The sequence below is a fragment of the Dendrobium catenatum genome, unplaced genomic scaffold, assembly GCF_001605985.2.
Source record: "Dendrobium catenatum unplaced genomic scaffold, ASM160598v2 fragScaff_scaffold_760, whole genome shotgun sequence".
NCBI classification, from domain to species: domain Eukaryota; kingdom Viridiplantae; phylum Streptophyta; class Magnoliopsida; order Asparagales; family Orchidaceae; genus Dendrobium; species Dendrobium catenatum.
In genome coordinates this window covers 156737-171284 of record NW_021319222.1, presented here as the reverse complement: position 1 = coordinate 171284, position 14548 = coordinate 156737, and the positions used below count along the sequence as shown (strand labels likewise).

Genomic DNA, 14548 nt, shown 5'->3' with positions numbered 1-14548 from the left:
AGTATACTCTATATGATATATATTTTCTACATCGAGCCAAAGCCTTCCTCTCATGGAAGGGCCCATTTGTAATCAAGAATAAATACTAGTGGAATCATTTAACTGAGCCATGCCGCGTCGTTTTTTTCCCTTTTCAAGATTTTTCACGTAAAATTTTTGATCTCTTATGATCACTTTTGCACCCCTCTCTGTTATATGTTCATGTGCTGGATCTTCGTATAAAACTTGGACGCTAAACTCTACATATTTCTCTACTGTCGTGAATGTACGGGAACCCAACAATACTAATGCATCATCTAATTATGAGGAGTTGCATCTTATATGGGCTTCTTATCTTATTTATGTGTGCAGTGTTTTAATTCAATATTAAGATGATAAAATCTGTCCATCTCCCAAAAAATAATGTTAAAGTTAAAGAAATTTTTGTAGTCGTTAGCCTAAAGAATCCCTTTATGTCCATGCAAGGGAACAACCATAGATATAGATAGCATTAAAATTTCAAGTTTTTAAACATTAATAAATTATTGGACTAATTTTTTAGGATTTAAAATTTATTTGAGGCTGAACTCTTTTATGTGTGCTGTGTGAAGTTTTTTTTTTTTTTTTTTTTTTTTTTTAATTAGCCGAAAAACGAAAAAAAAAAGGTCCCTATTCTGTGCTGCAGCCCGACGATGATTGTGGGGTATCTCCGCCCTCTCACCCTCTCGGCGGCCGAACCTTGCCGACACGCTCCGCTCCTCCTACCCGAAACTAGAACAGCCGTTTCCTTCATCAAACCCTGCTGCCTCTCCACCGGTCACCTCCATCGCCTTTCGATTCGCGCTGCCTCTTCTTCTCCGGCGCATGCGCTTCTCTCTCAGGCACCCGCACCGACAAACCCCCGATGGATTGTGCTCATGGAAAAACCTACGTTTTCCGGATCCTCCAAGTCGGAGATTATTGATTACTACGTCGATACTTTAGCAAGGGTTGTCGGCAGGTAAGCATATCTACATTTTATTTATATCTGCCTTTATATTTGGTGTTATTCCGGCATTCATTAATCCAGTTTATGATTTTTGATCATTTCTATTTTATTTAGTGTGTTAATTTGGCGTGCAGTGAGAGAGATGCTCAGATGTGCATCTACGACGCATCCTGGGAGTCCAATTTCGGGTTCTGTTGTGACATTGATGAGGAATCATCTCGTGAACTTGCCCGTGAGTTTATGATAATTTGTGCCTTCCTTGATTATTTGGCATCGCTGTGTTCTTGACTATTTTAGATGTTTCCTTTCTTTTTTTAGATTATAAAAGTTTTCTTGGATATATATCGCTTATTTAGTAACCTTCATGAAGTACCAGAGCATTTGAACGGAGCATCTCTGAATAAGTGTAGTATTCTGTAATCATCTTGGAGTATTTTGCTTAGCTGAATGATTGTCAAAAGCATCTTAGCTGATTATTTTGTCATGAGTTATTTGAATATCTTAAAGAATCTAACTGAGGTTCTAGTTTTCAAAATATTGTTATCATATAAGTAAGTGTTTTTTTTTTTCATTTCCCAAAATTTCTGCTTTAGTTAATTTCATATATTATTTCATTGTTCAAAGTATACAAACGTTAGCTATGTCTGCATGTGTTGCTTCTTCTTTCTCTCATTTTAGGAACTCCTTTCGTGTTTAACTGACATTGTTATTTGGTTCATTGCAATTTAATCTCTGCATGCCTATCCAATCTTTAAAAGCCTGACCTATTTACTGACGTTGAAACTGCCTTAAACTCCTGATGTTTTCTCAAATTTTACCCTCATAGTCTTCTTTCTAGAAACATAAACCAAAAATTGTCTTCTCTTTTGTAGGTATTCCAGGAGTTTTATCTGTTAGATCTGACGATAGTCCAGATGCAGGAAAGAAGGATTATAGCCGTTTGAACCATTTGCTAGTTGATCACTCAAAATCTGATTTCAATGCTCCAAAGTTTTCTCCCTCTGGTAAAAATTATGAATATTGGCTTGTTAGAATGAAGAAGCCTGGGGTTGAAACAATCACGAAGGCACAGATGGTGGACTATTATGCTCAGATACTAACAAAGGTTTTGAGGAAGTAAGCGTTGGAGTATTTTTGCATATTATTTATTTTCCATTTTTTCTTGAAGTGCTGCTTTTTTCTGAGCAACTTTTTTATGTATTTCTGCAGCGAGAAAGATGCTGAAGTGAGCATATATCATATATCATGGGAGGCTGACCTTGGATTTTGTTGCCAGATTGATGAGGAATGCGCAAAGGAACTGAGTGGTTCGTACTTTTTCTATGAATGTAAACTGTAAGTGTGTTCGTGCACAGGTTTACCAGTAACTAATCTAATGACATCTAAATTGTGAAGCAGATGTGCCTGGTGTATTGTCTGTAAGGCCTGATCTCAATTTTGGCTCCAAAAACAAAAATTACAAAGGTTTGCTCAGCATTAGCTGTACTTTATCTTGGTTAATTTGTGATTAATTACGGGATTTGAGTAATTTTTCATATTGAAAGGTGCAAATCATTTGATGAGGTCAACACGTTTAACAATTGTTTACTGCTTTCCCAGGATGGCTCTTAAGGTTATGGCCGGATGTATGGTATTTCACATTAACACCTCTGTTAGAAGTTCTACTAGTTGTTTTGATAATGAAAGCTAGATTAAGGGAGTATTAGGTAAAACTAGGTGAAGTTGTCTATGTCCTTTTGTAATTTTTTATCATTCTGGAAGATAGGAGAAATAATTTGAATTTTGTGTGTATTTCATTAGGCATCTTATATCTCTATTTATACAACATACTAGATAACTTCTACATAACAAAACTAATAATTACATGAGAAATAAGGCATATATGATGTGCACACTTATCTCTTTGAAAACCTGAGAGAGATTTCTGCTCCTTGTAGAGGCCCACAGATTGCCACCTTGTCCACAATGAAGGATCTCTAGCTTTGCATTCTCATGAATTGCTAGCTGGCCTTTAGAGCTGCAAACACCCTACCTCAAGTTCTAGTAGATTTATTCTTGTATCTAACTTGGACGTGATATTCTGAAATATAGGGTTTGGTGGTCCTTTAGTTAGGATGTCGACCAACTTTTTGTATGTATGGATATATGTGATACATATCAATCTGCTTTTTAATTTTTCTTTGATGAAGTGTTGTTCAATTTTTATTTATTTAGTTCAACCATATTGGACTAGATTATGTGTGATGTTGATAGGAAATTTGTTGTCACAAGATAACTTCACAGTATCTTCCCATTTTATTTCTAAGCAATCAAAAATAATTTTTATTCTTAATATCTCACAGACCCCTTGGACTATTTCCCAAAATTCATCTTCAGCACTAGATCTAGCAATCACTTATTGCTTTTTATTTCTTCAAATAATTAGATTCTTACCTACAAAAGTGTGTAACTAGTAGTAGATCTTTTGTTTGTGAAGGATCATGTCCAATGAGCATCTGCTCCAGGCCTAGTATTCTAGTTCTTTTGAATAAGATTCATTTTCATAGCATTGCTTTGAGGGATTAAGTAGTTTTGTTGTTGCTTATAGATCCGTTTCTTCAGGATTATGCATAAATTAACTGAAGAACGTTTATAGCATGGGCTATGTTAGTCTTTTGTAGATTAGATAATCTTTTCGATCAGTTCAAACATTTAGTTGTTTAGTAATGTAGGTAAAACATGTAGTAAATTTTTTTTATTGAAATCCATTATTCAAGCATTTGTCATGGACACTGGGATACTTTTCTTTAGTATGGTATTGGTTGGTTCATTAGTAACCTTAATAGAATTGTACTTGTATGAATCTACAGGAAGCAATGTAGAACTAAAATCAAGCGGTACAAATGATTCTACAGAAATAAGCCCACCAGATGTAAAAACTAAAAGGATTTTTGTGACCGGTAAGTTAATTATTTTCTTTAGCTAGCTTTCAATTTCTTCAATTTTTTTAGAGAAGAAAGGGAATTACCATTATGTTTTGATAAAATCATTTGTTTAATTTTTTATTTGATTTCTAAATTGTCAGTTTAACATTAAATGGCTTTATCCTTTAAAGGTCTTGACTTCCAGAATTTCCTTGATGTCCTTATGCTTGTAGGTCCTGACGCCCACGCCCTATTAGATTCCATTTACAAACAACTGCTACGTCAAGCAAATAATCGTAAATAAATTTTATTTTAGCTACATCAGAAACCTGCTAACTCCTTTAACTGAAAACTCGTATCATACAAAACATTCGACTATCCATGGACATAATGATGGTTCAAAATTTGACCCTATTTTAACTGTGAATTGGGTTGAACCATCTGGTTGGATCACCTTGCTAAGTCATCTGATGCCATAGTATGTCAGCAAGAAGTTGCTCGTCAACTCATGCGATTTGCCAGTAAGATGTCCAAGTTGCCGCCCTCATACTGGCTCCATTACAAATTGTGGTCTTCAAGAAGATTCCGCTGGTGTTGCTATTTTGAGTGGAACTTAAGTCATCTCTCAAAAGATTCATCAACTTCAGTTGTCATCTAGGGATGTCTAGCACCTGGGAGTATGCTTCTTTTTTATATGGTCGGCTTAGGTTTTATTACTTGGTATTTGGCATTTTAAGTCCTTGAGCATCCAGAGAGCATAAAACCTAAGTAAAATACATTATGTTAGAAAACTTAACATCAGAGTTTGATTGCAGAAATGTTATCCAACTGGAAATATACATATGAAAAAGAAATACGTATGGATTGTCGGACAAGGTGATCTCTCTTATCAGTTCTACCGAAAACTCAAAGTAAGTTGGCCACATAAGCCGCCTAACTCATCAGGTCCCCTTAACAAGCCACCCATCGGGACCCTTCTTACCTCTCTTCTTGCCGTTAAAGTGTTAAATTAAATGAGGTGAGGTGTATTCTGTGAAGATAGGTCATAACACATTAACATAATAAAATATGGGATGAAATTCCAAAGAAAAACATTCATATTAATGTGCATCCTTTAGCTATTAGCTCATATCAACATCGTCAATGTCACCAATTCATTAAGAGCACTATGTAAAGTCATCATCATGTCTTGCCCAATCCATTATCGATATCCAATTGAGCTATAGAACCAGTCGTGCCACTAAGCATGTCGCCTTACCTCTTTCTACCAAATTGAACTATTTTTCTCTTCTTAATGGTCAATGCAACAATAAATAGTTCGATCCTTAAAAATTCTGATTGATGTTATAATATGTGAATTTGTGGACCTGGACACAATAATGGCCCAAACTTTGACTCTATTTTAGTTGTGAATTGGGTTGAACCATCTAGTCAGACTACCTTGCTAAGTTGTCTAACGACATAATATGTTAGGAAGAAGTTGCCTGACAACTCATGCAAGGAGCCAATCTGATTTCCAATTTGCTGCCCAGAAGCTGCCTCCATCCAATTATCGCCCTTAAGTTGATGCTGTTGCTACTGCTATTCTGAGTGGTACTGATGTGAAACAAACAACAGGAATTAATAAGAAGGTTGTTTAAGCGATACAATTATAAGTTAATGTCTCACTAAGATCAGATTATCAATTTTCGCTGGTATTATTTGAAAAAAAAAACAATTTAATCATTTTCATCATTTTTTTAACCTGTGGAGGTCAACATTCGAATTATTTAAGTTTGGGTTAAAAATTCATTGGACTTCCGCTTTTTTGAGCACCGGGCGACTTACTCTGAAATCATGTTTCACGAGCGTCCCTTCTTCTCCTCTTTGCCCGGCCTTATTTTTTATTTACTGGTATTATTTCCTCTTCTTTGCAATTCTTTATTTAGTATTTGAAAGCCTATCAGTTTTATATCTTCCACTGCTGTCTCTTGGCAGGGTTATCCTTCTACACGTCTGAGAAAACCCTGCGGGCAGCGTTTGAGGGCTTCGGTGAGCTTGTTGAAGGTGGGCACATTGCTACTGTTGCTTCTGAAATTTACTAATTGAGCTTATTTTATTTAGTTTTTCTGATATTTTGGCTGTTGATAAATTTTCACAGTTAAGGTTATAATGGATAAAATATCGAAGAGGTCCAAAGGCTATGCTTTCATAGAGTATACAACAGAGGAGGCAGGGGGTGCAGCGCTCAGAGAGATGAATGGGAAGGTAAGCTAAGGCTTTGTTTGAGACGGCTTTCTAACGGCTTCTTAAAGCAACTTTGTAGTAAAAAATTAAAATTTTTGTACTATAAAGTTGCTTAGAAAACAATTCCAAACGAAGCCTAAGTTTCTCCTAGCTTATAGTATTGTATATCTTAAAGCTTTCTTTTTGAAAATTATGGTAATGCAATCCTTTCTGCAGATAATTAATGGCTGGATGATAGTCGTTGATGTTGCCAGAACGAACACAGCTGGATCTTTCAGGGGGAAGCAGCATGATCAAATGTCAGCGGTTTCGTCGAATCAAATCAATAGATGGAACTGAAATACTCCTCTTTAATCTACTAATGAAGGTAAGATGTGGATGAATATTGTTAGCCTGAATGATAAGAATGTTCTGTGGTTATATAAAGTTTTTTCAGCTTGGATTTTATGTGTTATGCAGCCAATCAGCAACATTAAGATTTCCTGAATAGTTGCAGAGGTCCTTAGAGAAGATCAATAGATCATCTCTTACAAGCAGTGATCAGTTACATTGAGCTCATTGTTTCACTTTTGTTTAGGTCATTGGGAGCCGGACTCTATACTTTGGAAGGAGACCTGAAGGGGCTTTAAAAAGCAGCTTTAATTTATTATGTGAACTTGCATATATAATATCATCAATTAGTTTGATGTGTAAATTACTTGAGCATTGTTTTCTGCACTAGGAGAGTTTAAAATTCTTCTTTTTGACTCTTAAGACACAATAGAAGAAAAAAATGATTCATGTAGCCGACCCCATGTAGTGCGATAAATATTGGATGTTATTGTTTTTCTGTGTTTTACATATCTAAAACCTGAATTTTGAGTATCATGTAATTTAATATCAAAATTTAGGTGTTAGATATGTATATAAGAATCGTGTTTAATTGCATTGCTCTTTTTACTCTCATCTTTTATTTTTATGTAGTCATGTTTGTACTAGCATTATTATTCAATCCAACAATGATGTACTGATAGGATGGCACTTGTATATAGGAGGGCTGTAGACCTTGCGTCTAGAGATTGGGAGAGAACGATCCTCCTCTAGAATAGAGGATCACACTTATCTTTCTTTTTGTGTGTGTTTTGTTTTGCTTCCTTAGTGCAATCTACTGTTTGGGATTGTTTTCGCCCAGATTTTGATTATTTTCTCACTGATTTCATCCAATTAGAAATAGGTTTGCTTGTGAACTCAAGTATTCCCTTAGGGTTACTTGCGAACTCAAGTATTTCCTATCATGTAATTTTTTTTTTCCCTTCTAATATGGCATCATAGCTTATCTTTAAGCTTGAGAATGCTTGTTCAAGAAAGTTATTAAAAATTTTTGGTTTTATAATCTTGTTGAGAGCGGTGTTGGTGTTAACAACATACAATATCTCTGTTATTGATGGTAGATGTTGATGTTATTGATGATGGTGGACATCAATATTGTTGGTGATGGCATGCAACAATTATTGACAATATGGACATTCACTTTATTAGCTTTGACATTAAAGTCGACAAAGTATCCATCTTTATTAGAGATGGTTGAATGTTGGTGTCAATGTTGATGTCAATGATGTTTATCTAAGCCGCATACAAAATTTTAGTAGGATATTAATATATTACTCAAATTGGGTACTTTCAGCATTAATTAGAAAGACGGGCATGGCAAATAAACCAATCAAATATAGTAATTTATCTTCAAAAATTGAGTGCTAAAATAGTTATTTTTACAAATAAATATTATAACATTATATTTATTTAAATTGCTTTATATTTCTTTAAATTGTTATAAGAACATTATAAATATAAAATTGTTTTTTAATTTTAATTTCTTTTTTATTTGTTAAGATTTTAGTTAGATGATTATGCATAATTTGTTGTGTTAACGTTTTACTTGAGAAAACTATTTTTTTCTTATTTATTTTAATTTTTATAACTTAGACGTGTTTATAAATTTAATTATATATAAACTTACGTTATAATGATATTTGTAAACATAATTCAAATAAATATTGGCACAACAATGAATGAAAAATATATATAAAAAAATCATTTTAATGAAAAACGTATTTACTGTTCACATTTTCCATTAAAACACAATTTTTTTTTGCGTTTCCAAACAAAACTCAATTTTGCAGCATATTTTTTTATCATTTTTAAATTAAATTTATAATGTTTTACTTCTCCTAAATACTACATCAAACCGACTCCTTTTAAAAATTTGCCCAAAAAAAAAAAAAATAGCGAAGAGCCGAGGCTCAGGTCACCGAACGTGTTCGGAGCCCAATGAAAATGCCCCACATCACCTCCTACTCAGTACTGAGCAGTAGCTCGATACTGCTCAATACTGCTCGGTACCGAACTCAGCACTTCACAGTACCGAGCTCAATACTATAAATACCGAACATAAACTGTGTTGGACCACCTTACCCAATAATTTTCCCTCCATGAGAAGTTTCCCACCGCTTAATTATGTTGTTTTTTTATTCCTTATCTACACTTCCAATCCCAATCAGAAAACAAGACAAGAGTCGTTACCGACATGATAGCCCATCTTCTCCAGAGTCGGCAAAACCACACCTTCAACCATTCCCGGCGGCCCACAGACCAACGCCAAACAGTCCTCATCTCCTCCCATCGGAATATTCTCCCTCAACACCCCCTCCGTCACCTTACTCACCACATACCAAACCTTAAATCTCTCCGGCTTCTCTCTCGCCCACCCATCCAACTCCTCCCTCATCAATACTTCATCCTCCGACCTACTCGCATACACCAAATGCATCATCTCCACCCCTTCCTCCTCCCTCATAACCGCCCTTATCACCTGATACACCGGCGTTATTCCCGTCCCGCCGGCGACCATCGCCACCCGCCTCGCGCGGCTTAACTTCTTTCCGTCAACAACAAAACTTCCTTTCCCGGCATATTCGATGCGCCCCACCGGACTCTTTATCTCCATCGCCGCGCCGAGCGGCAACGAGTCCAGATGCTGAGTCATAAGCCCGCCGGCGGGGAAGTTGGGGTTCTCCCCTTTAAAATATATTCTTATCATAAGCTCGAAATAGCCCGCCGCGTCTTCCGGACTCGTAGGCGTGTAAGCGCGCATACAGAGCTTGTGGTTAATTTTTGCGGAGAGCAAGATGTGTTTGCCCGTTGGCAGGCCGAGGAGTTGATGGGGCGAGGGGAGTGCGAAGCGGAAGAGACGGAGGTTGCGCGTAATGCTGGTTTTGGCGACGAGCGTGACGGGGATGTTTTCTCGCTGGTTTTTAAAGTCGCCGGCTGCGGCATTAGCGTCGGAAGTGACGACGAGGTGGCCGATGCAGTAGGTTTCGAGCATTGATTTGGCTTTGTCGGAGTGGATTGCGTCGAATTCTTCGGTGCAGTCGGAGCCGGCGTTGATCAGAATGCTGTCGGCGCCGCCGGGGTGGTCCTTGAGGAAAGGAGTGCAGTCGTGGACTTTGTCGTGGACGACGATCCAGGCGGAGCTGGAGGAGGAATGGGTACGGACCTCGGATATAGAGAACCCGGCGTTAGAGGTCGAGGACACGGAGACGGAGACGATCTTCTTAAGAGTCAGTTCTGTTGAGGAATTAGGATTTTCCCGACGGCGGCTCATCCATCCGCCGGGATTATTGCCGGGCTGGGTTGGGTGCTCGAAAGTTAGGGTTTTTGGGCCGTCCGACGGGCGGGAAACGGCCACCCGCACGCGAAACCAGCAATTGTTCATCATGCCCTGCGTTGCTCATACAGCCGATGTGAGATTAGTTAGTGCAGAAGTGTAATTAAGTGGGGGGTCAATGGTGGCTTACCATGAGATTCCATGTGGGGTTTTCCGGCTGGGTGTTGAGGGTTTGGTCCCAGGCACGGACGGCGATGTCTTCAGCGGAGAGCAGGCGGAGGGGGTCGATATCGAGGGACCAGAAACACCAGCACCAGTATTTGCCATACTTGTTGGGTTTTTCTGGGTGGTTGAGGGCGCAGATTTGCCAGGTCTCGCCGCCGTCGACGGTGATTTCCACTCTTGTGACCTTCCTTCCACCGCCTATACGATCATCCGCCAACAAATGTGATTATTAGATGATAATTATTTCTTATTGAAAAGGAAAGAGCTATATAAAAGTGATTATAAATATTTAGAATATAATTTTTAAGGATTTTTTGGTTGTAAAGATTTAAAGTACTCTAATTGTTTTGGTTGATCTTAAAAAAAAAAAAATTAAAGTACAATAAATTTAATTTAATTTTTTGAAATTAACATAAAATTTTTAAGAGATGGTGTTAAAGATAAGTACCACAATAAGGTAAAGAATGACAATCATAAGCAAGGACTGATTTAGCATGGCCCCCACTGGACTCTTAATGAATGCCTAATTAAGCTAGATACAATTTCAAAAAAAGGGGGTTTTGGTAATCCTTAATTAAGAAAATTTTTATTTTTTTTTTTATTTTTTTCCCGTCACGCTTCTTTTGCCGTTCCGCGCTTCTCCTAAATTTGCTTCCTTCTGCGGTTCCTTTGTCCCTTCTGTCGCTGTCAGTCGTGGTCGATGATCTTCGTGGAGAGTTTGGAGGAGGAGACACAGTCACTTGCTTCTTTTTATAAGGTATAGTTAATCATTTTTTTTTTGGAGAGTCTTTTGTATACAATACATTGTTTTTGCTTATTCGTACATATTGCTTTTGTGCCCCCACAATAAAAAAATCCTGACTTTGCCCATGATCGTAAGATTGTCAATGTTGTTGGATAGCTTCTAGGTGGTCGTTGGTGGGGCCAAAGATAGTGTAGAAACAATCATCTTGATATCAATCTTACGAAAAGCTATTCGTCCAGACAAAAAAGCCGGAAATCCGGACGAATACCGAGCGATACTGAGTGCTCGGTACCGAGCACCCAGGTGACTTGGCGCTCTGTTATTGGTCTTTGGACGCGTTCGATGTCCGGACACAATAATTACTCCAATCTTACCCCCTAAAAAATTAAAATCTTTATATTTCCAATGGATTATAAATTTATAATCCATTGCTACTACTAACAACCAATGAACCAAATAGGCGCATAGTTTCACCATTTGAAAAAAATTGTGCTAAGTGGAGTTTATTTATTGGTTATCACACGTGCGTACCCTCGTCACGCATGTGACTATATTAGTGATGACAATATGATAATGATTGCTACATAGCGATAGTTAGCCACTCCCAAGCTTTGTTAAATAATGGAAAATGTGGGCCTATTGCTATCCGGTGGAGTTCTATCCATACGTCATCGGGCTACCAAATCTATATTAGATTCCTTCAGGGCTTCGTGCTGGGAACACTTATATTAATTAATTTTTTGTAAGCCGTAATGAAAGATTATAAAGTATTTTTATGGTCAGAATGCAAAATATTTTAGGTTACTCGTCACTATTGAGCAGATGTCATGAGCTACAATAGTGGTGTCAAAATTTGATCCGATCTGAAATCTGATTTGGATCTAACCAGAAAAAGTTCGGGTTTGGGTCAACCAGTTTGCATTACGGGTCAGGTTCGGGCTCGAGTTTCTGACCTGTTTGCATAATCGGGTTGGGTTTGGGTTGACCCGAAAACCCAAAATCAACCTGTTTTAACCCAGGAAATTGAATCGTAATGCTAGCTATCAGTTTGTCACGACATGTCATGTCTCTTGGGCCAGTCGGCATTGTGTTGCCCAGTCGTGTTTGGCCATCGCGTTGTTAGTTGCCGCAATACAGGCTGCTCCGTGCCTTCGCGCTACCCCTTGGCCTCGCCAGTCGCCATGCTAGGTTCGTCGTTTCCCTCGACTACGCTAGCCGCTAGGTACTCTGCCTCGATTACACTAACCGCTATGTCCACCTCGGCTTCGCCATGCTCGGTGCTTCAACAGCTCCACTGCTAGGCCTCGGCCTCGGCTCGCGTCGCCTAGACTGCGCTCTGGTGCTAGCCGGGTAGGGTTCGACTATTTGACCCAACACATGCCGCTCAATTTCGCGGGTCAGGTTTTGGTTGACTAGTTTAGACACGGGTCAACTCGGGTTCGCCTGAAAGCTGGCCCGTTTTGATACCCCTAGGCTAGGAGGTACATTAAAAAAATAGTAATAAATTTACACAAAAGTTTTTAAGAAATTATGTATTTTTATAATTTTAGTAGATCTTTAAGCCAAGTAAATAATTGTGTCAATTGATAACTGGCCTGATAATTGACCAAAATTTGATCTGAAAATTTGAATTTAGTTGACTTGGGTGATTAGGTTTAGGTTGACCTGCAAATCTTTTTGAATATGATAATAACTTTTTTAAATTATGTTTTCCCTTATTTTTTTTTTACTTTTAGTATAATCTTACGTTTGATCAATTCACCTAAATATTATAGTTAACAAGTTATAATTTTTCAAAATCAAAATGATTATCAGGTCGGAATCAGGTCATTCAAGTTGTCGGAAAATTGGGTTTAGGTCTTCTTTTAGACATGTTTTTTAATTTAGTCAAGTTCGGATCTATTGTATTTAAATCAGGTTAGTTTCAAGTCAAACTAGCACCCGATCTTTTAACCCATTTTGACATACTTATTTTAAACTTTTTGGCAATAAAAAATTATAGAAGTAATTATCTTAATCATAAATTTTATTATCTTTCTCAAAAATAACTCAGATAATAAATAAATAAATAAATATATTCAAAATTTTTATACTGTATTTTCTTAGATATATTAACCGCAAAAAACAGCATCAAATACCGCTTACCGGAATAAGCGTAGCCTCTCAATGTATAAGCGTCCACTGAATGGATCTGAAGAACCTCGTCATGCCCCGGCGTTGTAATCACCGAATTTATGTTAAGCTCGTTTATAATATACTCCGGTTTATACCACCACCCTTCAAATCATTAATTAATCTCCTCATAATCAAGCTATGATTAGCATAAACAACATAATTAACAGTTAATTAATGGTACCTTCGGAATCAGCTAGCTCGGCATCAACGTGAGAAGGAAGAACCCGATTGTCCCTGTAATGGTAATAGCTCTCCGACTCCTTCGTGGTGACGATAATCCTTTTGAGCCACTTAACCATTCTTCCTCCTATGAAGCCGGGCATGATCATCCGAACAGGGAAGCCATGATCGGGCTTCAGAAGCTCCTCGTTCTGCATATAAGCGATCATAATATCCCTGCTCGGATCCATGGCCACTTCCTTGCTCAAACTAGTGCCGTATTTGCCGCCGGGAAGGTCCTCGGCGCCTTCAAAACAAACGTTGAGGGCGCCGTCGCGAGTCCTCATGATTCCGCAGCGTTTCAACACGTCGCGCAAACGAACGCCGCGCCAGAGCGAGGTGGAGATGGCGGCGGGGCCCCAATTGAAGCCGATGGTTTGGCGAAGCATGTTCTGTTCCTTGCGGCGGTTGCCGGCGCAGACTAGAGTGACGGGGATTTGGAAAGAGGGGAAATCGAGGAGGAGGGAGTCCATGGAGAGGCGGCAGGGGCGGCGGACGAGGCCGGAGATGTCGATGGACCAGGAGGACCAAGCGGTTTGGGGGACGGGGCCGTGGTTGCGGACGTAGTGGATGGGAACAGGGGTGAGGAAGCCGTGGGACATGAGGAGGGAGAGCGGGGGTTCGGAGTTGAAAGGGTGTTTGCCGGTGAGACGGATGAGGGAAGGGTGGCGGGGGATCCAGTTGTCGGAGGTGTTGGAGTCGCGGGGGTCGATGGAGGCGGGTTCGGGCATGGGGGTGTAGTAATTGGATCGGTCATCGTCTTCAACTTCATCGTCGTCGTCGTCGGAGGAGGAGGAGAGGGGATGGGAGTTGGAAGGGGAGGTGGTGAGAGGGGAGAGGGAAGTGGAGAAAGGGGAGGAGTGGCGGCGGCCTACAAAGGCCGCCATGGGATTTAAATTGGGCTGTTTCAGGCTGTGAAGAGGGCGAGAGAGAGGCGGAGGGAGAATAAAAGCGATTGATGGAAGGAAAGGAGGAGATTAGTCCGTTGGATTTTTGGATTTGCGGCCTGCTGCTGCCATTGCCTGCTGCTACTTATACCTCAGTGGTTTGGAGCTTTTGAACAATAAATTAATTGAAGACCGAATTGGCAATCAAATAGTATTATATATTGACAAACAATTAACAATATTTTTTTGCCAAATTCAAATCTTGCAGAGTAGGACAAATTGCAACAATTATTACGTCCTCTGACCATACGTAGAGTTACATTCGGCCGTCAATAACATGTCGCCACGTGCTCTTACTCTCTACCGCGCGGCACGACGACTTGACCCGGACCGGAACCCGGGAATGCTATATTCGTGTATTGTGAGGTATTACTCGGTATTGCTCGACATTGCTAGGTATTGCATGGCAATAACGAGAAATACCTCTCCATGAAGATCAATACCGAGCAAATACCGAGTTATACCGAGTTTTTCTAGAAAAACTCGGTACAACTCGGT

The 14548-nt window shown here is 39.0% G+C and overlaps 2 protein-coding genes across 5 annotated transcripts; one reads left to right on the top strand and one right to left on the bottom strand.

The window, feature by feature from the left end:
* Positions 1 to 618: 618 nt before the first annotated feature.
* Positions 619 to 6960, top strand: LOC110097033 (organelle RRM domain-containing protein 1, chloroplastic). 4 transcript variants are annotated; one of them, XM_020823241.2, is made up of 10 exons: positions 619 to 979; positions 1102 to 1199; positions 1840 to 2083; positions 2177 to 2274; positions 2363 to 2431; positions 3817 to 3906; positions 5848 to 5916; positions 6011 to 6117; positions 6313 to 6463; positions 6674 to 6960. In XM_020823241.2, the coding sequence occupies exons 1-9, from the start codon at positions 672 to 674 to the stop codon at positions 6433 to 6435; spliced, it is 1206 nt and encodes a 401-aa protein (XP_020678900.2). In that variant the 5' UTR covers positions 619 to 671; the 3' UTR covers positions 6436 to 6463; positions 6674 to 6960. The 4 variants fall into 4 exon arrangements, with proteins under 4 accessions (XP_020678900.2, XP_020678899.2, XP_020678901.2 ...); XM_020823240.2 differs by having other exon boundaries at positions 621 to 979; positions 6556 to 6936; XM_020823242.2 differs by having other exon boundaries at positions 624 to 979; positions 2366 to 2431; positions 6556 to 6936.
* Positions 6961 to 8541: 1581 nt separating this feature from the next.
* On the bottom strand, positions 8542 to 14144 carry LOC110097032 (nitrate reductase [NAD(P)H]). Its single transcript, XM_020823239.2, has 4 exons — positions 13066 to 14144; positions 12855 to 12986; positions 9930 to 10162; positions 8542 to 9853 (listed from the first exon to the last, which is right to left on the bottom strand). Exons 1-4 carry the CDS (start codon positions 13988 to 13990, stop codon positions 8630 to 8632), a joined length of 2514 nt encoding a protein of 837 aa, XP_020678898.1. The 5' UTR covers positions 13991 to 14144; the 3' UTR covers positions 8542 to 8629.
* Between the last annotated feature and the right edge of the window lie 404 nt (positions 14145 to 14548).

Coding starts and splice junctions, on each gene's coding strand:
- LOC110097033 (XM_020823241.2), top strand. CDS start 672: ATGATTGTGGGGTATCTCCGCCCTCTCACCCTCTCGGCGGCCGAACCT. Junction 2,084..2,176: donor CTAACAAAGGTTTTGAGGAA/GTAAGCGTTGGA, acceptor GTATTTCTGCAG/CGAGAAAGATGCTGAAGTGA. Junction 5,917..6,010: donor CTTCGGTGAGCTTGTTGAAG/GTGGGCACATTG, acceptor AAATTTTCACAG/TTAAGGTTATAATGGATAAA.
- LOC110097032 (XM_020823239.2), bottom strand. CDS start 13,990: ATGGCGGCCTTTGTAGGCCGCCGCCACTCCTCCCCTTTCTCCACTTCC. Junction 10,163..12,854: donor GAGAGGCTACGCTTATTCCG/GTAAGCGGTATT, acceptor ATGATCGTATAG/GCGGTGGAAGGAAGGTCACA. Junction 9,854..9,929: donor ACCCCACATGGAATCTCATG/GTAAGCCACCAT, acceptor TGAGCAACGCAG/GGCATGATGAACAATTGCTG.